At 42.1% G+C, this 26,577-nt stretch overlaps 2 protein-coding genes across 2 annotated transcripts; one reads left to right on the forward strand and one right to left on the reverse strand.

Annotated features, from left to right (window-relative positions):
• Positions 1–3,796: 3,796 nt before the first annotated feature.
• On the reverse strand, positions 3,797–4,168 carry LOC311629809 (heat shock factor-binding protein 1-like; the record flags this gene model as incomplete). Its single annotated transcript, XM_084898259.1, has 1 exon — positions 3,797–4,168. One exon carries the CDS (start codon positions 4,166–4,168, stop codon positions 3,938–3,940), a length of 231 nt encoding a protein of 76 aa, XP_084754385.1. The 3' UTR covers positions 3,797–3,937.
• A 1,976-nt stretch (positions 4,169–6,144) lies between these two features.
• Positions 6,145–11,287, forward strand: SPINK2 (serine peptidase inhibitor Kazal type 2). The gene is made up of 4 exons (XM_084905369.1): positions 6,145–6,422; positions 7,630–7,673; positions 9,627–9,736; positions 11,061–11,287. The coding sequence occupies exons 1-4, from the start codon at positions 6,368–6,370 to the stop codon at positions 11,104–11,106; spliced, it is 255 nt and encodes an 84-aa protein (XP_084761495.1). The 5' UTR covers positions 6,145–6,367; the 3' UTR covers positions 11,107–11,287.
• Positions 11,288–26,577: the final 15,290 nt, after the last annotated feature.

A 26,577-nucleotide genomic window follows, 5' to 3' on the forward strand; every position in this document is an offset into this window, starting at 1 on the left:
TCCAAAGGTTTTACTCTTTGGCTCTTTACAGAAAACATTTGTTAACCCTTGTTCTACATGGCTATGGGAAAAGCACCATAGCACAAAATATTTCTAAGGTGTAATATCAATTGTTTGGAACAAAATAATATAAAGGCAGTAACACACATCCACATACATTTATAGCAAATCTATCTTGGGGAGTAAATGTCTTTCTTTCTTTTTTAAAAAAATATATTTTATTGATTTATTTTTTATTTTTTTTATTTTTACAGAGAGGAAGGGAGAGGGATAGTGAGCTAGAAACATCGATGAGAGAGAAACATTGACCAGCTGCCTCCTGCACACCCCCACCTCCCCACTGAGGACATGCCCGCAACCCAGATATATGCCCTTGACCGGAATCAAACCTGGGACCCTTCAGTCCACAGGCCGATGCTCTATCCACTGAGCAAAACCGGTTTACTCTCTTTCTTTCTTTCTTTAAAAAAAATTTTTTTTTTTAAGAGAGGGAGAAAGAGAGAAACATTAATGTGATAGTGAAACATCAATTGACTGCCTCAAACCCACAACCTGGGCATGTGCCCTGACCGGGAATTTAACTGGCAACCTTTCAGTGTACAGGACGATACTCAACTACCTAAGACGCACTGGCCAGGGCAGAAATGGCTTTCTTTGTGAAGCTGAAATTCCTACGAAGCCAACTCTAAGCATGATACCCGAGTCTGTCAGATTTCAGTTTGTGTCCCTGATGCATCAGAGGTTTATAAGCAAGCGTGTGTGTTACTCAGCAACAGAAGTCCAACAAAGTTGAGGAAATATTATGAATGTCCATCAATCCTTGATGAAAGTCTTCAGCAAAAGAAGCCATCTCTCCTTTATGACCTTGGTTCAAAGAACCTAGATTACGTGACTCAAAGTTATTCACACCAATTCCAACCTTACCCTTTGGCCTCACAGGACATTAGCCAGAATTCAGCTGTGAGTGGTGCCAGCTGGAATTGAAAACAGCATGCTGTCTTCTTGCCCCAGCTTTGAGGTTGCTAATGTCAGGTGGTGGGATATGCAGCTGTGCCAGTCATTAGGTTATTGCATGTCAGACTCGGTGATGCTGGAACTCATTTCTATTCTGCCAGCTGGCTTTCCGAAGGCTCTGCCCAGAGGATGTAAAATTAGGTGGAGAAGGGACCTGCTCCCTGGACGCTTGCTGTTCCTGTCAGCAGTGCCCCAGCAATGTCTCCACCTGGCAGTGCCAGTCTCCGCTCTGTCTCACATCCTCAGAACTGCTTCATCGTGTTTCTCAGAACCATGAGCACCAGCCGGGCAGCACCCCTGCTCAGAGGTTTCCAGGGTGCCTCCTCCAAATTTCTAGGTTCTTAGGTTCTGACAATGCTGATCCTTTGCTCCCTCTGTCCTAGAGGTGATACCTACATCCTGAAGATACCATCTCTGTGTGTTACCTCCTTGTTCCCTTTCTGCTTGTTTTCAGTTCCCCAATACTGGTTTGGTCAATTTCTTATATTAAAATTGCTTTGGTGCAATGCCTGGTGAGTCTTGTGTTTCCCAGACTAGACCCTGACTGATACAGTGAATGTGTCACTGAATCAACATTTGACACATCGGCATAAGAGGCGGGTAGAAAGTGCAACTGCCAGTGCACTAACTTGCTGTGCCTCGGTGGCAAAATTATTTCTCTTCTCTAAACCTCTCATTAAGGTTTGCTGAATAGCTACCAAAACTTGTATTCAAAGTTAATAACTCAGTCAAAGGGAACTTCTTAAGGAAAAAAAAAAAAAAAAATCAGTAAATAAATATTCTCAAACACTATATGAGGTGTTGGAGGGCACTGATGTATGTCTCAGAATAACTTTTGTTAAATTTCTCTCTCTCTTTAAAAAATTTTTTTTAAAATTGATTTTAGAGAGGAAAGAGAGAAATAGAAATATCAGTGATGAGAGAATCATTGATGGGCTGCCTCCTGCATGCCCCCTACTGGGGATCAAAGGAAAGGGATAGAGAGCTATTGTAGAAACATCAATCAGCTGCCTCTAGCACCGCCCCCCCCCCTCCCCCCCCAGGGATGTGCCGGCAACCAAAGTATGTGCCCTTGACTGGAATGGAACCTGGGACCTTTCAATCTGCAGGTCAGTACTCTATTCATTGAGCCAAACCTGTCAGGGCAGTTAATCACAATTTTGATTAAATCAGTTATTGATATTTATATTATTGAACAACTTTGTTTTTCTGGAAGCCAATAACTATCTTTTTAATTTTTCTTAGTTTTCTTTTCCTCCTTAATATTATTCAACTTTTGCAATACATTAAAGACTGGTGATATGGAAACTTTTAAGAAAACAACAACACAAATACTGTATTTGTGAAGGGTTTTCCTCTATGAAGCACAATACCATTCCTTAACTTTTCAATCCTCCTCCCCCCCATACAGAATTGCTGGGATAATTACATGGATCTCCTTCACAGTCAATACTTAGCACTCCAACACTGCATTTTTGAGTGGCAAGAGTTATTATCCTTGTCTTCTATAATCAGTAAAAAAGTTAATCTGTAAGAATTTAGATTTAAGAAATAGTTAAAAAGAATTTCTTAAAATCTTGAGCCTACTACAAGTTATTATTTTTGAGTGAAGCAACAAGCACAAACTTAATATGGTCTCTTTTTCTTTTCTGTGTTTTTTTTTTTCTTCCCCAATTAGTAGCTCAAAGAAAAGATGGAGTAATTATGTTTTAAAATCCTGCCAGATTTTCTATGGTAACTATTTTAGATGAACAATGTAGGGTCCTTCAGAAGTATTTAAATCTCATGCAAAACTCTAATGAATGCCTCATTACATTAGGCAATTCTGTCATTTTCTGTACTTAAGGATTTTTTTCACATTAAAGTGGCAGTGGCTACTCTTCATTACTTTAGCATCTGACTTCAGGGACTTATACATAAAATCTCCATTCAAGCTGGGACCGGTTTGGCTCAGTGGATAGAGCATCGGACTGCAGACTGAAAGGTCCCGGGTTTGATTCCGGGCAAGGGCCTGTACCTTGGTTGTGGGCACATCCCCAGTAGGGGGTGTGCAAGAGGCAGCTGATCGATGGTTCTCTCTCATCGATGTTTCTCTCTATCCCTCTCTCTTCCTCTCTGTGAAAAATCAATAAAATATATTTAAAAAAAAATCTCCATTCAAGTCTGAGTTTTTGCAACATAGTAGTTATATATATATATATATATATATATATATATATATGTATTTCTGAATAACAATTTTAAAATGTTTTTAGAAATTTGAAATGTATCACCAACACACTATTTGGTGTTAGCTCAATAGTCACTCTGTGTTGAGAATTGAAGGACCCTAAACTCTATAAATGTGTTACCCCACAGTCTAATTATAATGAAGGATCTATTATATGTCTAATAGAAAAAAATTACACAGCAACTTTTATCAAACAGCAACTACTACATACAAAAGGAATGCTAGAGCCTTGGCCAGGTAGCTGTTGGTTAGAGCAGCCTCCCATTTCGCCCAGGTTGGGTGTTCAGTACGTCAGTTAGGGCATATTCAAAAATCAGCCGATAAATGCATAAATGAGTGGAACAACAAATAGATGCGTTTCTCTCTTGTTTAAATCAATAAACAATAAGAATGATTAAAACTGGCTTCATACAAAAACATTAAAAAATTCAACAATTTTACATAGGCACCACCAAAGTTTTAATACTTAATAGCACAACTGCCCAACATCCAGGATGTGAAGTTATGCTAAAAAAACTGGGGAGAGAGGGGAGTGGGGGAACCACTCTATAAACTAACTACACAGTAAGTGATAAGAATAATGCACACTCTATTAAAAATAGGTCTGTACATAGTAGTTAGTTGCAAAAGCCATTTGGTCTCCTCTTGGCTTGTAAAAACAATGTTCCAGATTTCAGTGTAAATTAACAACCTTCAACTCTTCTGTGGAGCCGGTGTCTTGTTTTCACTTTCCCGTTGTTCCACCCGAACCTGGGTCATGAGATCTGCAATGTTTTTCTCTAGATCATCAATGTGAGTGGTCGCATCATCAATTCTTCCAATGATCTGGTGAGACATGGTCTGAAATTTATCTTGCATCCGTTGCAGGCATGTCTGCATCACCAAGGTGAGACCCTGCCTGGTCTTTTGGTCGATCTCTGCCATTTCCCTGGTTTCCAGCTTGGCAGGGAGGTCTCAGACCACCCCCATTTGTCAGTGCAGACACCTTAGCCTACTTCTTTTTCTTTGAATTTGTTACTAATCAATTTCTCACCTCGGTTACTGCAAGACACATTTCATAGTCCAGCTAGGTCATCCTCTAGATACTATCTCTCCGGGTCTCTTGCTTGTTCCACTATGGACCAGCTGAACTCTAGGACTGTCGTACTGCTGCCTACTAATTCCCTTTGCTCCTCCCTTGGGTTGAAATTCCTACTTCCTGATCCCATGTCTTCCTCTTTTTGGTCTACTTTCTGATTGTGATGTCAGTTTAACATTTAAGGGTTCACTTATTCAGCCAGCATTTTCCGAGCCTGTGTCAGGCACAGTGCTAGGCACTAGGAACACAGAAGTCAGAGAAATAGTCCATGTCACTTGCTAGAACAGGCTGGAGATCTTCTGCTCTGTGACAACACAATAGCTAAGGTGAAAACTGAGTTAGGAGCAAGTGCCTAGTTGCTTAGGAACAGAATAAGTGCCTTCCTTACATATGCCCTCACCTCTTGCCTGGATCACTGCATAAGCCACCTAATTTATCTCCCTAACAAATCTTCTATCTCCTGTCCATTCTTCATCCAATGTATTAAAAAAGAAGTCAGATCAGGGCATTTCCTAGATTAAAGTCCTCCACTGATTTATCACTGCAACCAGAAAAAACCCAAAGCTCTTATCATGGCCTACCCAGCCACACATGACCTTGGCTTTGCAGTCTCGTCTCCTGCTCCCATTCCCCCTCCATGCAGGGCTCCAATTGAAACACTGAGCTGGCTCCTGCCTCCGATCTCTGCACGAGCTTTTCTTTGAGCCTACAGTTCTCGTCCCCAGGTCTTCACCAAGCTTCCTTCTTCTCATGCATCAGCTTTCAGCTCAGATGTGACAGTCCAGGAAGCTAAACAATAACCTCTATGCAGCTGTAAAAAAGAAGGAGCTCTTACCCTTTGAGACAGCATGGAGGGATCTCGAGAGTATTATGCTAAGTGGAATAAGCCAGCCAGAGAAAGACAAGCATCACATGATCTCACTTATACGTGGAATCTAATGAACAAAATAAACTGTTGTGCAAAATAAATCCAGAGACATAGAAGCATGGAACACACCATGGAATCTCAGAGGAAAGGCGGAGAATGGCTGGGTTGGGAGGGGTGCAGGGGTGGGGGTGGGGAGAGGAGTGGAAGGGCAGGGTGGTGAGAGAGAAGAGATCAACTAAATAACTGTATGCCTATATGCATAATGCATGGACACAGACAGTAGTGTGGTGAAGGCCTGGGACCGCCTAGAAGGGGGTCATGGGGCGGGGGCAGACATATGCAATACTTTCAACAATAAAGATTTTTAAAAATATATACTTTATTGACTTTTTACAGAGAGAAAGGGAGAGGGATAGAGAGTTAGAAACATCAACGAGAGAAAAACACCGATCAGCTGCTTCCTGCACACCTCCTACTGGGGATGTGCCCACAACCAAGGTACACGCCCTTGAGCGGAATTGAACCTGGGACCTTTCCGTCTGCAGGCTGACGTTCTATCCACTGAGCCAAACAAGTTAAGGCAATAAAAATATTTTAAAATGTCGTCTCTGAAAGGCCTTTCCTGACTTCCCAATGGAAAGTCTCCCCCTTTCCCCACCATTTTCGAACACTTTAGAAACTACTGGATTGATTCTGTTGTTTCAGTGTTCCCTGCGCCATCCCATCCCCAACACCTGCAGAGAAAGCTTCTCGAGAGCAGGGATTTCTTCACCGAGTGCAGCCCCTGGGACCGAGGAGAGGCCGAAGAAACAGGAGTTGACTGAGGGCCCTCAAGGTTGTGTCCCAGCGCTCCGAACGAGGTTTGTTGCAGGGAGAGACCTTCCCCTGAATCACTTACTCCCATCCTCCGCGGGGTGGAGTGGGGGGGAGGGGTGGGGGGGGGTGGGGCCATAGGGGGCTAGCCTAGCAGCATCCTTTACTCCTCCCCCATTCTTCCCAGGCTCCCCCGCACCCCCATCTTTCCTGACCCTCCCTCCCCTCCTCCCTTCCACGTTCTTCCTTCCCTTCTGGTCCTCCGGCCCCGCCCCGCCCTCACCCCACATCCTCGCAGGTCCCACCGGTGAGTCCTACGCCTCGCGCAGCACCCGCCGCGGGCGGAGGGGGAAGGAGGAGGAGGATGGCGCTGCTGGCGATGAGCTTGGTGCTGGCGCTGCTGGCCCGGGACCTGGCAGGTACCGCTCCCCGGCCGGCGTGGTCGGACCGGGCCGTGGGGGCGTCCTGAGAGGGAGGCCCCTGGCGACGGCCTGGATCCCGGCGTCCCTGGCACCGTTACTGGCGGTTCCTGGCCCGCCGCGGTCCTGGAGGAATGTCGGGGCGTGGGGGTGGCTGAGGACCAGGGACCACCTTGCTCAGTCCGGCTTCATTCCCAGCTGCTTCTGGTGACGCTGTCTGCCTTTTCTCCATTAAAGCAGATTTCTGGAGCCCAAGATAAGGAGCTGGGTGTTCACAGTGGCCCTGCTGAGCCTCGGCAGATGTACCGGGAGTTAGGGATGGTGATTGCCAAGTGCAAGTCCGTGGCTTATGAGAAAGGGGCTTCAGTCTAGCCCTGTTTACAATGGAGTTAAAACGGTACACCTAAATGCTAAGTTTTGCGTTCATTACCCTGAGCTGCAGAAGGAAAGAAGAGTGTGAATTATGAGGAACCACTTCTCTGACTTTAAAAAAAAAAAAAATTATTGATTTTTTTACAGAGAGCAAGGGAGAGGGATAGAGAGTCAGAAACATTGATCAGCTGCCACCCCCCCCCCCCCCCACTCTTTGGGATGTGCCCCCAATCAAGGTACATACCCTTGACCAGAATCAAACCTAGGACCTTTCAGTCCGAAGGCCAACACTCTATCCACTGAGCTAAACCGGTTCCGGTTTCAGCTTCTCTGACTTTTATTCCATAGCTCCATAGGCCTTTCTCAAGCAAACCTATTAGGACAGTCAGTTATGGAACTCACACCAAAAGTTCTTTGTGTGCCTGCTAAGAGAGGTGCTGGAACATAACAGAATATCCTTTGGAGGTGGGTGTGGGGGTCAGAGGGGTGCTTCAAAGAAGGGTAAGTATTAGAGGGAAAGGAAGGTGTGTTCTGGGTAAATCACAAGCTGGATTTAAAAAGCCCCTTATGGCCGAGACCGGTTTGGCTCAGTGAATAGAGCGTCGGCCTGCGGACTGAAAGGTCCCGGGTTCGATTCTGGGCAAGGGCATATACCTTGGTTGTGGGCATATCCCTAGTAGGGAGTGTGCAGGAGGCAGCTGGTTGATGTTTCTCTCTCATCGACATTTCTAACTCTATCCCTCTCAATTCCTCTCTGTGTAAAATCAATAAAATATATATTTAAAAAGCCCCTTACGAACAAGAATTGACTTTAACCATATCTGTTTTCTTTCAGCCTCTCTGAACAATCAATTCGGTCTATCTTCAAGATATAGAAAAGTAAGTAGGAAGCCACTTGTACCGTTTCTAGTACCGTGAAGTCCACAGCGAATTGGGTTGGAGCCTAGCTTTCAGTTCTGACCGAATCCTTTTGAAACTATTGACTGCTTTAGAAATCAGTGGCTTTTTAATATAGATTTTAAAAAATGTAAATTTTGGTTGAAAATAGCTCAGGTCTTGAAGGCCTTCAGGCCTGTGTTTCCTTCACTGTTTCCTTTAATGACTCAAAAAGTCTTTGACTCGATAGCTACGCCTTGCAGTCGACGTTTTGTTTTATTTATTTATTTATTTTATAAACCTTTATTGTTCATATTATTACAAAAGTTCCTCATTTTTTCCCCCACCAGGTTCCTACCCCACCCTCTGCCCTTTCCCCACCCCCCATTGTCCTCACCCATAGGTGCACAGTTTATGTTCAGTCTCTTCCCTCACCCCCCACTCCTCTTTTCCCTGAGAATCATCAGTCCACTCCCCTTCCATATCTCTGATTCTATTATATTTAACAGTTAATATTGGTCATCAGATTTTTTAATTCCCTTGTTTTTATTTTTTAATTTTTTTATTGGCTTCCAAAGGGGAGTTTAAGGTCAAAAGGAGTTTCAGGTGTGCCCAGATCCTATTCATCAAAATCTGAGTACGCTCCTTATTTTTTGGTACAAGATTTAGCATATCGAGACCTGAGTGAGTCAAGGTCCTATTTGTTCCTCATTCCAAGCACATGGATTAAGAAATCAGTACTGATAAGAGGATTCTGCCAGTGCCCTCGGGCTCAGCTGATAAGAATTAAAAGAATGTCCATGTGCCTTCTCAGTCAGCTCTCTACATCTTACCCTTTTTTACTAATTACAGGGGTCCTCAAACTTTTTAAAGTGGGGGCCAGATCACGGTCCCTCAGAGAGCTGGAGGGCCGGACTATATGAACTACTAATTCCTACTGTAACACCTCGGCTGCGCTCACTGCCCAAAAAACCTGGCTGGCAGGATCAGACTCCTCTGCGGGCCGCATGTGGCCCGCGGGCCATAGTTTGAAGACCCCTGAAAAATAAAATTTAGCCGGGACCTGTTTGGCTCAGTGGATAGAGTGTCGGCCTGCGGACTGAAAGATCCCGGGTTCGATTCCGGTCAAGGGCATGTACCTTGGTTGCGGGCACATTCCCAGTGGGGGGTGTGCAAGAGGCAGCTGGTCGATGTTTCTCTCTCATCGATGTTTCTAACTCTGTCCCTCTCAATTCCTCTCTGTGTAAAATCAATAAAATATATTTAAAAAAATAAATAAAATTTAAACATCAATAATAAGGCTCTAAAATTAAAAACAATTGCAAACAATGCCAATGCAAAAACTAAACCACATACATGTTATTTTTAAAACTTGAATGTCAAGAGCAAAACTCTGGCTATTAAATAATAACAACAATGCCAATGCAGAACAACATTATTCCCGGGGATTAAGATGGCTGTAATAGAACATCCCCGTGGAAATAGTAGTGAAGCACTAATTATGAAGCCAGAGGATAATAAAGTAGGCATGGTGGCATGCCCTGGACTTCCATTTCAAAACCAGCAGACCTCCCTGGCCAGTTTGGCTCGTGGATAGAGCATCGGCCTACTGACTCAAGGGTCCTAGGTTCGATTCCGATCAAGGGCATGTTCCTTGGTTGCGGGCACATCCCCAGGAGGAGGTGTGCAGGAGGCAGCTGATCGATGTTTCTAGCTCTCTATCCCTCTCCCTTCCTCACTGTAAAAATCAATAAAATATTTAGAAAAATAAAAACCAGCAGACCTAATCTTTTCTTACTTACATTGGTATTGAACCAATGTTTTAACATTGCATCTGATTTTTGCATTAGAAAAATCATTTGTGTGTTTGTGTAAAATAGATTTTTCTAGGGTGTTTCTAGGAAATCTAGGTGTTTCAGTGGCTCTCTAATTTTTGTCCTCTTTTCTCTTTTCTAGGCAAACTGTGATGAATATACATTGCCAGGATGTCCCAGAGACTTTAACCCTGTATGTGGAAGCGACATGTCCACTTATCCCAACGAGTGTACTCTGTGCATGAAAATCAGGTGACATACTTTTACAGTGTAGAATAGCCACATTTTCTTTTGTCCTTGAATTTTGATTACTTATGAAGTAGTGGCTCCTTTCTTGGATATAAGAATCACCTGCAACGTAAGTAGTTCTATTTTCACACTGACATTTAAAAATATACCAGAATCCTTCAGTGCATTGTTTAGACTGAAGTTGGAGAATGACATGTGCAACTGTAGACTGGATAATCGAGTTATGTTACTATCTATGGATAGGCGATTTTCCAAAATTAAGAGTATATTTAATAATTAAACTCTGTGGAATATTAAATGTTCTTTTGAATTCAGAGGGCATGTGCTGGTCACCTGCGTAACCTGCAGCTTTAGTTGGGCAGTAGATGTTAATAACTTTACCTAGAGAATGATAAATCATAAATGTGTTATGTCTGGCTGAGGGACCGTGACTCTTCTCAGGTATGCTGCTTTGCATTTCAGGGGTCCATTCTCTGACCTCAGTCTTCAGTGAGCTTCCTAAGTCTTCTCAGAGTGATTCTTTGGGGTTAGTGCCTTGTACCCTATGGGTAGAGAAATGACAGAGTTGGGGGTTTTATCCTCATTGTTTTCTTCATTTAGCTTTAAAAATGATTACATAAACATTGCCCAAGAAGGACTGTAATGTACAATGACATAGGTATTTTTTTTTAAAGATATGTTTTTACTAGAGGCCTGGTGCATGAAAATCATGCACTGCAGCAGGAGATGGGGGTCCCCTCAGCCTGGCCTGTGCCCTCTTGCAGTCCAGGAGCCCTCAGGGGATGTCTGGCTTAGGCCCCCTCCCTGCTTAAGCCGTCAGTCAAACATCCTTAGTGCTGCTATGGAGGTAGGAGAGGCTCCTGCCACCACCGCTGTGCTTGCCAGCCATGAGCCTGGCTCAGGGCTTCTGGCTGAGCAACATTCCCCCTGTGGGAGCACACTGACCACCAGGGGGCAGCTTCTGTGTTGAGCATCTGCCCTCAATGGTCAGTGCGCATCATAGCAACTGGTCATTCTGCCATCGATCAATTTGCATATTAGCTTTTTATTATATAGGATTGATTTTTAGAGAGAGAGTAAGGGAGAAAGATAGAGAGATAGAAACATCAATGCGAGAGAAACATCATTGATCAGCTGCCTCCTGCACACCTGCTATTGGGAATCGAGCCTACAACCCAATATCCTGACCAGGAATCAAACCAGTGACCTTTTGGTCAACTGCCGAGCCATACTGAACAGGCTGACATGTTGTTTTTTTAATATAAATACTGGGACAGTGTCAATATGCTAGGTAATAAATGTGTTTTTATGGTTGTTCAACTTGCAGGGAAGATGGTCATGATATAAAAATAATCCGAAATGGACCGTGCTGATGGAGCATTTTACAGAAGAAAAATTGGAGAAACTACCTTCAGCTACACAATAGATGAATTTCATTTTCTCATTTTTTATGTTTCTTTGCATGAGATTTGTTAACCCATGTTTTCCGAGAGGAGATGTGGGAGAAAACCATGTGCAGTAACTGATGATTAAAGCAAGAAAAACAAAACAAAATCCTTGTCTCTTGGCTTTTGTCCCTTGAGTCAAACTTATTGCTCAGATGGCTTGTGCATTACCTTATTTAGTTGGAATAAAACAGCATTGTTCAATTATTGCTGTTCTCTGTTGACATCCATTCTCACCCAGCAGCAGCCTCTGGGTGGCTCATTTCCTCTCAAGCAAAGGTGAATGTCACAATGGAAGAAGTGGAGTCATTGCTGAGAGGCAAGATTTACCTTTTAAAAAATATATATATTTTATTGATTTTGCACAGAGAGGAAGGGAGAGAGATAGAGAGTTAGAAACATCGATGAGAGAGAGTCATCGATCAGCTGCCTCTTGCACACCCCCTACTGGGGATATGCCCACAACCAAGGTACATGCCCTTGACTGGAATCGAACCCGGGACTCTTCAGTCCCCAAGCCGACGCTCTATCCATTGAGCCAAACCGGTTTCGGCAAGATTTATCTTAATTCACCATCTCCCTGAATCTTGGATAGGTATATGTAACTAGCAATGTTCTGTACATGGCAAATAAGTATGAAATCCATGGAGCTGACTTTAACCTGAGCTGGTAAAGTCCAAGAATTATGCAAGTAAAAAATATTTATGCTCTGGTGGGTTTGGCTCAGTGGATAGAGCACTGATCCAAGGACTGAAGAGTCCTGGGTTCAAATCTAGTCAAGGGCATGTCCCTGGGTTGCAGGCTCAATCCCTGGTCCCAGTTGGGGTGCTTGTGGGAGGCAACCAATTGGTGTATCTCTCTCACATCAATGTTTCTCTGTCTCTCTCCCTCCCTCCACTCTCTAAAAATCAATGGGAAAATATCCATAGGAGAGAATAAAAAATAAAATTTAAAACTATTTGCTATATTCAATAACTCCTTAAAAATATATATTAATCTTACAGAGGGAAGGAGATAGAGAGAGAGGTAGAAACATCGGTGATGAGAGAATCATTGATTGGCTGCCTCCACAGGCCCCCTACTGGGGATCAAGCCTGTAACTACCCCCCCACCCCTCATGTGCCCTGATGGGAATTGTACCATGACCTCCTGGTTCATAGGTCGATCCTCAACCACTGAACCATGCCAACCAGGTTTAATAACTCCTTTCAAAACAGTTTCCCTTCCTCGTTAATGCTGTTGTTTGGCTTGTCTTCCTTTTAGAGCAGTGCTTCTTAAGCCCAGGGTGGCTTTGCCCCCAGCGGACACTTGGCAGTATGTCTGGAGGCATTTTTGGTGTCACATCTGGAGGGTGGATGCTACTGGCAGGTAGTAGATAGAGGCACCGATGCTGCCAAACATCCTACAACGCACAGAACTGCTCCAAACAACAAACTTTTCTAAAATGTTGAAGTTAATACACGCTGTTTTAGAGCTTGATGTAACATAAAGAATAAACAAAACAATAATAAAAGTGACCAGGGATTAACTCAGAATAATAATTTGTTCCAGGTGGAGGGTTTTGAATCACTCAGGGTTGTATGGCAAATTCAGATTTGTATCCATCCTTTATTGAAGAATTCCATTTTTCCTCCTCTCTTCAAAATATTCTCATTATAAAAGCGATATGTAGTAATTATAATCACCCAAAGTAAATGGAGGAAAGAGTATCCCAATGGTCTACGAAGATTTCTAGAACAGAAGCTCCCGAGGATAGAGATCTTGCCAATCTTGCTCATCATGGCATGCCTGGGACCGTGCGTGGCCCAGTGCATATTTGTTGATCGTAGGAATGCCCAGAAGGCCTCATAAGATAACGACAATAAAACCACTAACTTCCCTGACTTTCCTTCCTACCCCAAAACAGGAAAGCTAACTAAGACACAACCCACTCACCACAAGGGAAATAAGGTTTTTGACTCTTGCCCAACAGTGAATTTCATTTTCCCCCCCTTTGTTACTCTGAAAAAGAGAACAACATTGAATGGCTAGGTGATCTTAAACAATTCTAAGAGCATACTTTATACTGGATTTAGGTTTTTTAAAAATTAAATATCCACTCAGCTCCTATAATGTCCAGTTCTAAGCCTTTGTTTCTATATTTTCCATATTTTTTTTTTGTGTGTGTGTGTGGGGGGCAGCATATTTACACAACACTTAGGACTAATCACATTTGAAAGCAGTTGCCAATAATTGCAATATTCAGACTACCCAGTTTCCTAACACCCACATCTTTAGGGCGGGAAGCTTTATTTTTCTGTCTTGAAAATGAGATGTCCAATTTAATGTGTAGAATAGTTGCATTCGTTACAGTATTCCTAGTCCACAGATTTGAAATTAAAGCCAAATTTTATGAGGGTCTATGCTCTAAAGTACTATCCTTTATGTTTTATATTGTTTCTGAGAAAAAGACAATTTTGTTTCTTAGTTCTCTAGCAAATTCAAACTTAATTTTCCTGTTGGGGAGAAGAGATCATGTTTACATGACATTTATGATAAAATTAGATTTCATAGTTCTTGTGTGTGTTTTTTTTTTTTTTCTGACTCCCAGTAAAATTAGGTTTCCTTATATGGAGAGAGAAAAAATAGGGAGGAAATACATCAAGACACTAACAAAATTGAATAATTGTATGCAAATTTTCTTTCAAGAGCTATACATTTATTTGACAATTATAATGTAACTTTGTCTTTCTAGAAATCGGTGGGAAGAAAAGTTATCATTCAAAAAGCCATGGGGTGAAAGGAAATCTTACTTGCACTAATAAATCTAAGAGCCAGAAATAGCCCACCAATAAATAATCTTGTACAGACTGTTGCCAAATGTTCTTCCCGATCATTGACTAAATTCATAGCCAGCTCTGAGACACAAGGGGGCAGTGGCTCCCCGGGAACTTGGGCTGCCAGCCGCTCAACAGTCTGAAGCTGGCTAAGTGATGTGTCTCTAACTTGAAGGCACTGCCCCAAACCTGGGAGAGTCCCATTTAGCTTGCAAACTGCTTCTTTTTAATATTTTATTGATTTTTTTACAGAGAGAAAGGAGAGAGAATAGAGAGTTAGAAACATCGACCAGCTGCCTCCTGCACGGGGACCCCCACTGGGGATGTGCCCACAACCAAGGTACATGCCCTTGACCGGAATCGAACCGGGGACCTTTCAGTCCGCAGACCAACGCTCTATCCACTGAGCCAAACCGGCTTTGGCACAAACTGCTTCTTAAATAAAGGCGTTTATGCTTTGATTCTTTGAAGACATCATTTCTATGAATGCAGCTGATCTAGCTGGAGTTAAGGTGGGGTAAAGGATCTAGGTGAAAAGATGGGAAATGAAATGAAACAGTTTGAAGGTCGGCAGTGGAGTTGGTAAACGCCACTTGGTTGTGGGTGGGGAAGGGTTCCGGTTTTGCAGACCTGAGCACACAGCCCTGATGCAGGGACCAGCGGCCTCGGGAGAGAATACTTCTCTGTAGCGGCCATGTTTATGAGGACGCTTCCAACTTTCCGTCTCTAGGTTCTCTGCCCTCCACTTCCCTTCTGGTTCGTTGTCTTTCACCCTACAACTTCTGCACTTGTGAATACATGCATTACTTCAGACAATGTATGATAGTCAATATTTGCTTGGCTACCTAAGAGTTTAAAAAGTTCTTTTATACTTGACAAAGCACTTTCATGTATATTTCTTATCCATAACTTTAAATACTTTGACCCTCACTTTAATGAGCGGTATTACTGGAAATAAGAATTCCACCATAGAGACCAAATGGAACCAAGGGTCAAGGACATGGCGTTGGCCTGGCAACATGGACCAAGTTGCTGGGTAAAGGTCCTGACGTGGGCAGCATGGAAGTTTTAGAATCTCAGTTATCCAGCTCAGCAATGAATTCCTTTCTGAAACAGAAAAGCAAGGTGCCACGGGAGGAGCATGTGCTCCTCGAAGACTTTCAGAGGCGTCCATGCACATGGAATCGGCAGTGAATGGGCGTGAGACAGATGACTCTCATTTTCAATGTGGTACGCTAGCCTTTGGAGGAGTAAAGAAACCCTTTGTTAGCCAGAGGGTGATTTATCAGGAAATGGTGTCCTCCTCAGCCATATATTTTGATTAGCTGCAACAAGGCTAAGCCAGGCAGAAAAGTCTCTCAAAAGGAGCATTTGCTACACTGTTTTCAGGGTTGTGTGATTTTACATACATAATGCTTTTAAATATATCTTGAATTTTTTTGGTTCTAACTTTTTTTTGTGATCAATGTTGTAATTTTTGTAACACTGACTTTTCAAAATAACATTGTGCTTATACAAAATCAGGGTTCGATTCATGATGGCCTCTCTTCTGACTGTCAACCAAAAATGATTTGGTTGTGGGGGTTCTTGTGAGGTGGGCGGTCGATACAGGCTGATCAAAGTTGGCACATGAGCCTTGTCTCGGTAGCTCAGTTGGTGAAAGCATCGTCCTGATATGGCAAGGTTTCAGGTTTGATCCCCAGTCAGGGCACATATAAGAATCGACCAGTGAATGCATAAATAAGTGGGACAACAAATGATATTTCTCTTTCTCTCTCAAATCTAAAATACGATTTTAATGGCAAGGGAAAAAAATTAGGGTGGCTGATCTACAAAATACTACTTTTAGGGACATTTCCTTTACATAGTGGAATATTTTCAGGCCTCTCTAAATGGGTAACTATCCATCTCCAAATAGCTCATTCATTACATCTTAGTTACAGATATTATCCTATCCCTAAGCCAAGGGGAGCCCACACACAATGTGTTTGAAATTGTTAATGGAAAATGTTGAGCAGCTAGCTACTGCCAAGGAGGGTTTGATAGTGTCACCCAGAAAATAACTATTACATCAATGTCTCCTGCACACTTGGGGAGACTATCCAGGTTCTTTGGTGTTAAAAGAACTACCTAGAATTATCATCTTGTTTTTTTGTGTGTTTTTTTAAAAATATATTTTTATTGATTTCAGAGAGGAAGGGAGAGGGAAGGAGAGAAACATCAATTATGAGAATCACTGAGCAGCTGCCTCCGCACCCCTTCCCCTAACACTGGGGATGGAGCCTGCAACCCAGGCATGTGCCCTTGACTGGAATTGAACCTGGGACCCTTCAGTTTGCAGGCAGTCACTCTATACACTGAGCCAAATCAGGTAGGGCAGGAACTGTTATTTTCAAATAAAAATCAGCTGTGTCTGGCATATTATAGAAAGCACCTTAAAAGCAAACAAAACTCCTGATAAAAAATGAGAGCAGTGGTTAAGCCTGCGATGATATAGTTAATTCTGTTCTTGGTCTGACATATAACCAACTACAGAGTCAGAATTTTCAGTGGTGAACAAAGTCTGTAATTGTTTCTTCCAAAAAAGATTGATGTAACCACTGAAGAATATTAACAAAAAATAGTCTGAGTTGACAGAAAATGGGAGGGTCGATGGTCCACATTGAATCAAGACAGAAATGGTTACATTAGCCTCATCTAACTAAGATTTTTATCTATTCCTTAGTGATGAGTATCATATAAAAATCATATTTTTGAGAGTCATATATTATAGTACAATACATAAAAATCATGTTTTTGAGAGCAATATTTTATAGTATTTGTGGTTTTTTTTCATACCCAGATACATTTATACATAGGTGTATTTAAAAATATATTTATAATCTGCCTTGTTCCTGTAAGGATATGCATGTGCCCATGTGTGTTTTGGATGGGTGGACAGATGGACGATTGGATGAAAGATAGATGGATGCATATGTTTGACAGATCATTTAGGTCAAGGCAGTTGAGGTTGGCATATGAGGTTAAACCACACCATCTTCTTCAAGACCCCTATGAGGTATAGACAGGTCAGTCCCCTGACCGTAAGAGAATGTTTTCAGAGCTTATAAACCATTTTGCCATGTTCAGGTATACTGACGCTCTATCCACTGCGCCAAGCCAAACAGGATAGGGCAAGAATTGTTACCTTCTTAAATAAAAATCAGTTACATGGTCCCCTCTCCCCACAATATACAAGCAGAATAAAAATCATAATGTTTTACACACATTTCTTTTGCTTCACGTGTGGTCCAGAAACCCTGGGGGAAAGCAGTGGAACCCAGTTTAGAGTTGCAATGTAGACACGTAGAAATTGGATTTGTGGACTGTGACCCTTAAATAAAGGATCGAAAGCAGAGACAATAATATCTTCTAGTAGAGCCAGCTGGATTTGAGATTGTCCTGAGGGAGCCGTGCTTTAGGGACAGCTGGTCTTGGTGACCTTGGCCTCCAGCCCCTTGAGAAACAGCATGTGTGCCTGGGGAAAAAAGAACCAGAATATAAAGGAAAGAAAAGAAGGGCCACCAGGAGACACAAGTTGTGTCTTGGGACCTCCTTACCCCCTTGGTAAGGAGGGCCCATTGAAACAGATGGGAAGCTTGGCTGCAGGCGGTGATCAAATGCGAGATTAATGCCCCCTAGACCTTAATGGGACTCCTGAAAGTTGGTGACACTTGTCCCATATGAGTGCATGTTTATGTTTGTTTAAGTTACTAATTCAACAGTCCTCTTTAGTTCGTTTCACAAAATCAGTTCACTTATTCTCAAATCTTTTTTTTTTTTAAGAATAAAATTAAAAACAAACAAAACTTGGTTATTGTAGAGCTGTGATTCGTAATCCTAACCTGTATCAGAATAACCTGGGGGCTTCTTAAAACACAGGTTGCTGGACCTTACCCCAGAGTTGCTAACTCAGTAGGTCTAGGGTGGGCTCAACATTTTTCTTTTCTTTTTAAAAAAGTATATTTTATTGATTTTTTTGCAGAGAGGAAGGGATAGGGATAGAGGGTTAGAAACATCGATCAGCTGCTTCCTGCACGTCCACCCACTGGGGATGTGCCCACAACCAAGATACATGACCTTGACTGGAATCAAACCTGGGACCCTTCAGTCCGCAGGCCGATGGTTTGTCCACTGAGCCAAGCCAGTTTCAACATCAACATTTTTATTTCTAATAAGTTCCTTGGAGATGCTGCTGCTGCTGCTGCTCAGGGACTATCGTTTGAGAATCTCTGTATAATTTTCTCAACCTGGGAGTCCTCAGTTAAAACTATTCTGGAAACCAGCTTGTAACACACCATAGCAGCTCCTTTCATAAGATAGTTTTTTAACAGGGTACATTTCTGACCAGGCAACCCTTCTAATATTTTCCAAAACTGTTTACATTTAATAATAACAAGTCTAAGAACACTCCTTTTTATGCCTTCCCTCAGATCCTATATGGGACTCAAACCCTTAGAAAACCATATATAAAGGGTGTTTTCATCACTGTTTCAGCTTCAAACTTGATCACATTATATAAGATCAAGAACCAAGAACACTTGATATTTTCCCAATGTCTGATATTTGAAGCCCATTATCAGAGTACCCACTCCTGGCATCAAGAATCCTTGGACTAAGAATGACCAATTTGGAGGTGACTTGTTGAAAATAGAAGCGGGGTAAATGGATAATTTTATGGGAACTGTTCCACAGTTTCTGACTTCCAAATGTAGATGCATCATGGGGTGCATGGTTAAATACAGGTTTTAAAAACATAACACTATGTTTTAAATTAGAACTCTCCAAGAATGTCCTGGACATATGGGAGTCATTCATTTTTCATTCTTTAATAATTTTTTTTAAATGAAATCTCATGAAGACCCACGTATGGGTCTAGATGTTGTGGATTCAACAATAAATAAAGATTAGGAAGGGTGTATAGTAGTTGAAACACATTCTAAAACTAGATTGCTTGGAAGCAAACTCCAACTCTGTCCATTGCTAGTTTGATAACTTACTTAACCATTTTGTGCGTAAGTTTCCTAACCTGTAAAATGGGAATAATAATTGCACCTATTTGATGTGAGTGATATGAGAATTACATGAGTTAACAATTGTACAAAGGAGAGAACACAATCTGCCACATCATATGTGTTTTGTAAACATTCTCATGTAAATACACCAGTCCTTGTTTTTTTTGGAAGCTCAGCTCACAGTACTGGAAGGTAAAGTGCGATATGCAGAGAAAGCAGATTTCAGTAAATTGTAATATATGTTCTCACGAAGGTATTCGTGATGAGCTGGACTTTCTCTGCTACATGACGGGATACAGGAAGTTCTCAGGGGGCCGGATGACATGTTATTGCCACATGTAGCTTCCCTCTGGAGAACCACGCTGGAGAACATCCAGCAAGTTTTTATCCTTGCTTTTATGGTTCCTACTGTGAAAACAACCTCCTGGATGCTAACATATAATTACCATAACTGGCTTTCAAAAGCCTTCCTATCAAATTTAAATGATAGCGAAACTCATTTAGGAGACCACCTGCTTAACTTTATAGGGTGCAGGAACAATTTATGTGAAAATAAGATTGGGCAACTGTACTTTAGTTTCTACAGTTAAAACTCTGGGCTGTGGGGGAGGGGTGCGGAGAGGCATTAAGTGAATTAGATGAGGCAGGAGCCCGTAGAAGTAGGGTGGCCAGTGCCTTTCAGTTTGTATGAGACTTTCCCAGTTTTAAAAATGAGGTTCCCAGTTCACAGCAATCCCCTCTTGCGTAAAAGTTTAAAAATCACTACAACTATTTTGTTAGGCTATGGAAGCTTTAAAAAGAACATATAAAACAAAATATAATGTTATATGCCAATTATATCTCAAAAAACTTTAAATGCATGGTGCAGATGCACTATTTCAGGCTTCATAAAAAAAGAAAGGAAGTATAACTATTGGGTCCCTTGGATTGGAGATTACTGGATAGTAGAAATCAACTATATTTACTGACTTTCTGTTGGGGGGACACACATGTGTTCCTGTCCTTAAGTGACAATCAGATTCGGGGAATAAGTAATAAACAGCCATAAACTTATATCAAAACTAGTAGCCCGTTGCAGGAGGATTCCTGCAATACGGCTTCCTGCTGCACTCTCCCCTACCCCGCCTGCTTCCCTTCCTTCTCCCCTGTCCCGCTTGCTGGCTTCTCCATAGCTTCGCTCCCTTCTGCAGCGCTTGGCTTCTTTCTGCGCTGTCTTGATATGCAAATTAACCGCCATATTGGTTGGGTTAATTTGCGTACTCATATTGGCTGGTGGGCGTGGCTTGGGCGTAGCGAAGGTGCATTCAATTTGCATATTACTCTTTTATTAGGTAGGATACATTTGCTATCAGTTCAAGACAAGAAGAGGAATGATGTTGCAAAATGGCTAAAGGCCAAATCAATAGTCCACTATAGAATTGCTCTGGGAACGTCTATCCATGAACCAAGAGGTTACCAGTTTGATTCCTGTCAGGGCACACGCCCAGGTTTCCCGCTTGATCCCTAGTAGGGGGCATGCAGAAGGCAGCCAATTGATGTTTCTCATCTCATTGATCTTTCTATCCCTCTTCCTCTCTCTCTAAAATCAATAAAACCATATTTCAAAAAGACTTAAAAAACAAACAAAAACACACACCACAAAACAAACCTCTTTCATGACATAGAGATTTTGCTCAACATTTAATTTTATGCACCTCTGTTTAGAGGAAGAATACAGCAATCTCCCCACAGGGAGAACAGAACCTAAACAGGAAGTTAGGTCTATTGAGTTCTAAAAGAGACAGCTGTGCAAAGACTGACCCAAGCCCTGAAGTTGGGTGGGGGCCAAGCCCAGGACAGAGTATCTGGAAAGGGAATCCAGTGTTTGGATTGAGATGTAAGGGCTGGCCAGCAGCCTGCGTCCTTCCTGCAGGAACACCCAGAGTTCTTGCTCACACCTGGAGGGAAAGGTAGTGGAAGCAGAGAATTCTCAGGCATCCACGGAGGACTGGCTGCTGTACCACAGAACATTTGAGAACTCCCAGGAGTGAAGTCAGACTCTGTCAAGATTGGGAAGATTTGAGGCTAGGAGAGTTGTCATGGTTTCCTGAGTCGGTTGATGCCAGATGAATTTTTTCCATGTGTTATACTGCAACGTTTCAGAGGATGATTGACAATGCCTTTTTGTGCTGGCTTTTCTTTGTCTGTCCCAGTCCTTCCTTTTTTCAAGACACCAGGTGCAGAGTTGAGCTTTAAACAAGCACCTATCCACAACACATTCTCTGAAGTCTGTGCAAGTCCCTTCTCTTGTTAAAAATGCGTTTTTCACCCTAATTGGTTTGGCTCAGTGGACAGAGCATTGGCCTGCGGGCTGAAAGGTCCCAGGTTTGATTCTGGTCAAGGGCATGTACCTTTGTTGCGGGCACATCCCCAGTAGGAGGTGTGTAGGAGGCAGCTGACCGATGTTTCTCTCTCATCGATGTTTCTAACTCTCTATCCCTCTCCTTTCCTCTCTGTGGAAAAAAAAAAATCAATAAAATATATTTTTTAAAAATGCACTTTTCTCAACCACCCATTCTCATCACCTGCCTCTGGCAGCATCCCACTGGTATGCTGTTAAATAGCTAAATCCTTGTCACATATGTAGTGTTGTTGTGTGATTGTGCTTAACACCACAAGCGAGAAAAGGGAAGGGAAAAGTGTGAAGGGGGCCTTCCAGGAGAGCTGTTTCATTTCCCCCTTTGAGGAGCTTTGCAGATATCCTACTCAACAACTCCTGCTTCTGTCTCATCAGCCAAAAGGTTGCCACTTACCTACTTTTCCCACCTGTGAGGCTTGGAAAAGCAATTGACCATAAATACTGAACCAAACATATTGGCATTTGCAATAAAATAAAGGTTTATTAGAGAGGAAGAAGGGGGACATGACTATGGGTATGTATCTAGCTAAGGGACTGCAGAGATTTCCTGGTCTCTCAGATCCCTGCGCAGGGACAGAGGCAAGGGAACAGGAAGGCTGGAGGGAAGGCTGGCTGGGCTCCATCCCATCTGCATCCACTTCCTTAGGAGCGGAGATCAGAAAAAAATGACCCCAAGGGACGTTCACTATAAATATGTTTTTTACTCTAGAGGGAGGGAACATGGCCAGATGATTTTGGGATAACTTTAGAAGCAAGGGATGTGAACATGGACTACACGTGAGGAGGAGGTAGGGATCTACCCTTCACATCCTTTCTACCTTCCTTCCAAGCACAACTTGCCTTCACGTGAAAAATATCCTCAGCACGCTGTTTAATAAAAATGGTTATAAATTAAAGCCAAATGTAAAGATAATAAAGACTTTTTTTTAAAAAAAATGAATACTTTGTAAGACTCACCACATAAACTCAAGTGAAAGAGAAAATAGCTAAACATTTCAAGGTGCTGATCTAAAAAAAAAAAAAAAGAAGGAAAAACTCTCACTTGCGTGACAGGGTTTAAGATGATGACTGTGATGGTTAATTTCATGTGTCCTCTTGACTGGTCTTGGGTTGCTGAGATTAAACATTATGTCTGGCTGTGTCTGTGAGGGTGTTTCTGGAGGAGATCAGTATTTGCACAGGTGGACTTAGTAAAGTAGATTGTCCTCTCCAAAGTGGGTGGGCATTATCCATCCCTCAGGGTTAGAATAGGACAAAAGGTAGAGGAAGGGGAAATTTACCTTGTTTTTCTTTTTTCTGTTCTTTTTCTGCTTCACTGTTGAGCTGGGACATCTCATTGCTTCTTTCCCTGTCCATGGACAATTGGCCTCCCTTGTTCTCAGTCCTATAGACTCACACAAAATTACACCACTGGCTTCTCTGCATCTCCAGCTTTCAGATAGCAAATCATAGGATTTGTCAGCCTCCTAAATCTTGTAAGCCAATTCCGCATAAGTCCAGGAAATCATCACAAATTTATATCTATGTCTATATGTATTTCTAGGTCTATCTATGTATAGCTATACCTTTATATTTATCTTTTTTTGTTTTGTTTATTTGCAGAACCCTGGCTAAATATGTTTGATGTTTGAAAGATACTGTTGATATTTTATTTTTTTGCATAACCTGGTATGTTTTATTATATTTTCATTATTCTGATTCTAAGACATCAATCCCAGCATTGCAAAAGACTTGATTTCTTTTCAATATTTTTTTCAGTCTAGACATTAGTGTTGATTTATTTTTACACACCTACTTATACTTGTGCCTGCAGTGGTCTCCTGCGCAGAGTGAAGGGAAATTTCACCCCAGTCCAGTTTCTCCCCCTGAAAACCCTGGGGCACACTTATTCACTGCATTTCAAGCTCTAGCACTAAAATTCCACTAATCCTCTATTGAGATGACCTGGTGATTGAGTTGTTTTCCTGATGTAGAATCAACAAGCATTTCCTTGGCTGTTGGAGAGAGCCTACTTCACCCTGCCAACCCAGGGACTGAGAAGTTGACAGAGCCATTGGCAGAAAGGGTAAAGATCAAAGAGAAAGGAGAAGCAGGAGCTACATCACTTAAATCTTCCTGACTCCTTTTCATTTTGAGGTGATCTTTCCAAAGACACCTAAATTATAATCAATGACTCTACATTTGGTTCTAAGCCTCACCAAGGGGGTCCATAACTTGTTCAATAACTGAGACCGAAGCACAGCTGACTTAAACTTGGAGATTGGGATCTTCTTCATTCTATTCAAGAAGACATGATTTGATGAGAACACCCAGCTTCTCTGGCAGTCAATCTCTTCAGAAAATTCTTGGACACACTTTCAGATCCTTCCTGTCCTACGGCCTTGCCAGAGCCATCACTATTTCTTGGCTTTGGAGAGTGAGAGCTACTTCCTGCAGCAAATAGACTTAGTTCAGCAGTGTCTTCTCACCAGGAAACCCAAGCCTCCAAGTGGCTTGCCTCCACACCATTTGGTTCCAACAGATCTGTCTTTTCTCATTGCTCTTGGCAATTGGGTGTATGTGTCTAATTTCTTCAAGCCAATTTATATGTAGTACAGTGTCATAATTACATAGTTCTCTGCATCACAAGCCCAGGAAATAATGTGGGAGTTGGCCCATGCTCCAGGGTTTTCTTCTACTGTAGTACATCTCATCTGTCTTCTTCTTTAGAAATACACCAACTAATCCACGACAGAAAACCACTGCCAAGCAGTCCAGGACAATTCCCTTAGCGCCAATGACTACTGCGAGGATTGGAGAGGGGGAGGGGAGGGCATCTCTGTTTTTTTTCCTCAGCCTTCTCAGATGCAGATCAGATCAGGATTTGCATAGGTATGGTAGGAATTAGTTAGAACTGCAAAGTCCACAAATAATCTGCACCCTTGGCTTCTCCATTCGCCCAACTCTACAGAGAACACCCCCCCCCCCCCCCCGCTGTCCACACACACACACACACACACACACACACACACACCCCATCTCTAGTTACTTGTTATTCTCTCCCCTTCCACCTTACCACCTCTTATTGTAAAAATTTCTCAGCTCTTTTGATCACCCAAGCATTGATAACAACGCAAACTATTATTTCTCTCAAGTGTGCATCCACTTTAGCAAGGTTCAAAATCTCAGGTTAAAGGAGTAGGGTATTGACAGTGGACTATCAGGCATCACCCAGCAGGAACAAATGAGGATTTTCAGGGAGCTATACAATAGAGGCAAAGGTGTAATTCACTTGCACAAACCAGACTTATCTTCAGTCTTTGGGGCAAAAACGTCTGACATTGTTTTGGCTTAGATCCTACACAGCCATCAAAGGAGTTCTCCGTGACCTTGTAACATTATAATTTCTAGTGATTAATAAACAAAGGCCTGCTGGGCTTTTCCACAGGTTACCTTACCCCCATTATCTCCTCTTCTCTGAAACCCTAACTGAAAGGATTGGGCTCATGGAGTAATTTACTCCACCCAGGTTTTGTGATCATTTAATATGAATCTAAGATAGGTATCAAAAGGAAGAATCCATTGGACATATATTGAGACCTTCTGTATTTCAGGTTCTATGATAAGTGCTGGGAAGTCTTAGATAAAAAGACATGGTCCTTACCACAAGGAATGTGCAGTATAGTGGGTAGACAGACATGTGAACATGTAAAAGCTGTTGTAGATTATAATAGCTAATTTTATGTGTCAATTTGACTGAGCCATGGGTTACCCGGATGTTTGCTTAAACATTATTTCTATGTCTGGGAAGGTGTTTCTGGACAAAATTAGCATTGGAATCCATAGACTGAAACTAAAGAAAGAAAGGAAGAAAGAAAGAAAGAAAGAAAGAAAGAAAGAAAGAAAGAAAGAAAGAAAGAAAGAAAGGAAGGAAGGAAGGAAGAAAGAACAGATTGCTCTCTCAAGGTGGTTGAGCCCCAACCAACCCACTGAAGTCCTGAGTAGAATAAATGGCTGACAAAGGGAGAATTTGCTCTCTCTCTGCCTGGCCTTCTACAAGCTGGAATATAGGTCTTTTCTTGCTCACTTGGACTTGGACTTGAACTTGAACTACACCATTGGCTTTTCTGGGTTTCTAGCTTGCCAACTGCAGATATTAAATTTCTCAACCTCTGTAATTAAACAAGTCAATTTTTATAGTGTGTGTGTGTGTGTGTATATATATATATATATATATATATATATATATATATATATATATATATATATATATATATTTTACTGGTTCTGTTTTTCTGGAGAACCCAGACTAATATATAGCCCAAACTAATTTCAGTACACATTCCTGAGTGTGTAAGAAGAGTTCCCATTCTACCTGGTGGTAGAAATGTAATTTTAATCAATTAAGCTTTATCAACCAATCAGGTTTTTTGTCTCTGTCCTCTTCACTCTAGGGTAGGGGTGTTGAACTCAATCAGAGAAGGGGCCAAAATCTAAAATCCAGCCTAAATCGCGGGCCGAATGGTTTACTGAACAGTCATAAACTGACAATGTCATAAACTGACAGCGGAGTGCAGTGATGACAGCGCGATGCGGGCCACATTGCAAGGCCTGGCGGGCTGGATTTGGCCCGCGGGCCTTGTGTTTGACACATGTGTTCTAGGGTTACATCTCTATTCTGGGGGCTATGTCAGGACATTATGATGAGGAGAGGAAAGACTAGTTGGTGTCAGGGACTCAATGGCCATATTCTACCTGGTTTTTGGTTGTTCTTTATTTTTCTCAGTAGAATCCCCTGAAGTGATTTTATTTTCTTATCATATTGTTGGTCAGGAGGTTCAAGCAATTATCTGCTGTTATCTATGTTTCTTCGTTCTAATCATAATACTTGCTTAGTCTCATCTGCTCTCTCAATTACCTTCACATCTCTCCCAAGAAATGGGAAATTCTTGTTCAGCTGACTTTAAGGTTCTGGGAAAGTCAGGGGGCTGCCTCAGGTGCACTTGGCTTTGACACACCTTCAAGCCATTTATGTCCCGTGCCCATTTCATATGGTGTGCAGACAGATCCTGTGATATTGGTGTTCAGGAATAGGTTCCCTCTACAGTGGACCCTCAACCAACTTGGAGGTTCTATCATTTCCCCTGACTGC

This window comes from Pipistrellus hanaki, assembly GCF_964339955.1.
Source record: "Pipistrellus hanaki genome assembly, chromosome: 1".
NCBI lineage: Eukaryota > Metazoa > Chordata > Mammalia > Chiroptera > Vespertilionidae > Pipistrellus > Pipistrellus hanaki.

Coding starts and splice junctions, on each gene's coding strand:
- SPINK2 (XM_084905369.1), top strand. CDS start 6,368: ATGGCGCTGCTGGCGATGAGCTTGGTGCTGGCGCTGCTGGCCCGGGAC. Junction 7,674..9,626: donor TATCTTCAAGATATAGAAAA/GTAAGTAGGAAG, acceptor TCTCTTTTCTAG/GCAAACTGTGATGAATATAC. Junction 9,737..11,060: donor ACTCTGTGCATGAAAATCAG/GTGACATACTTT, acceptor TTCAACTTGCAG/GGAAGATGGTCATGATATAA.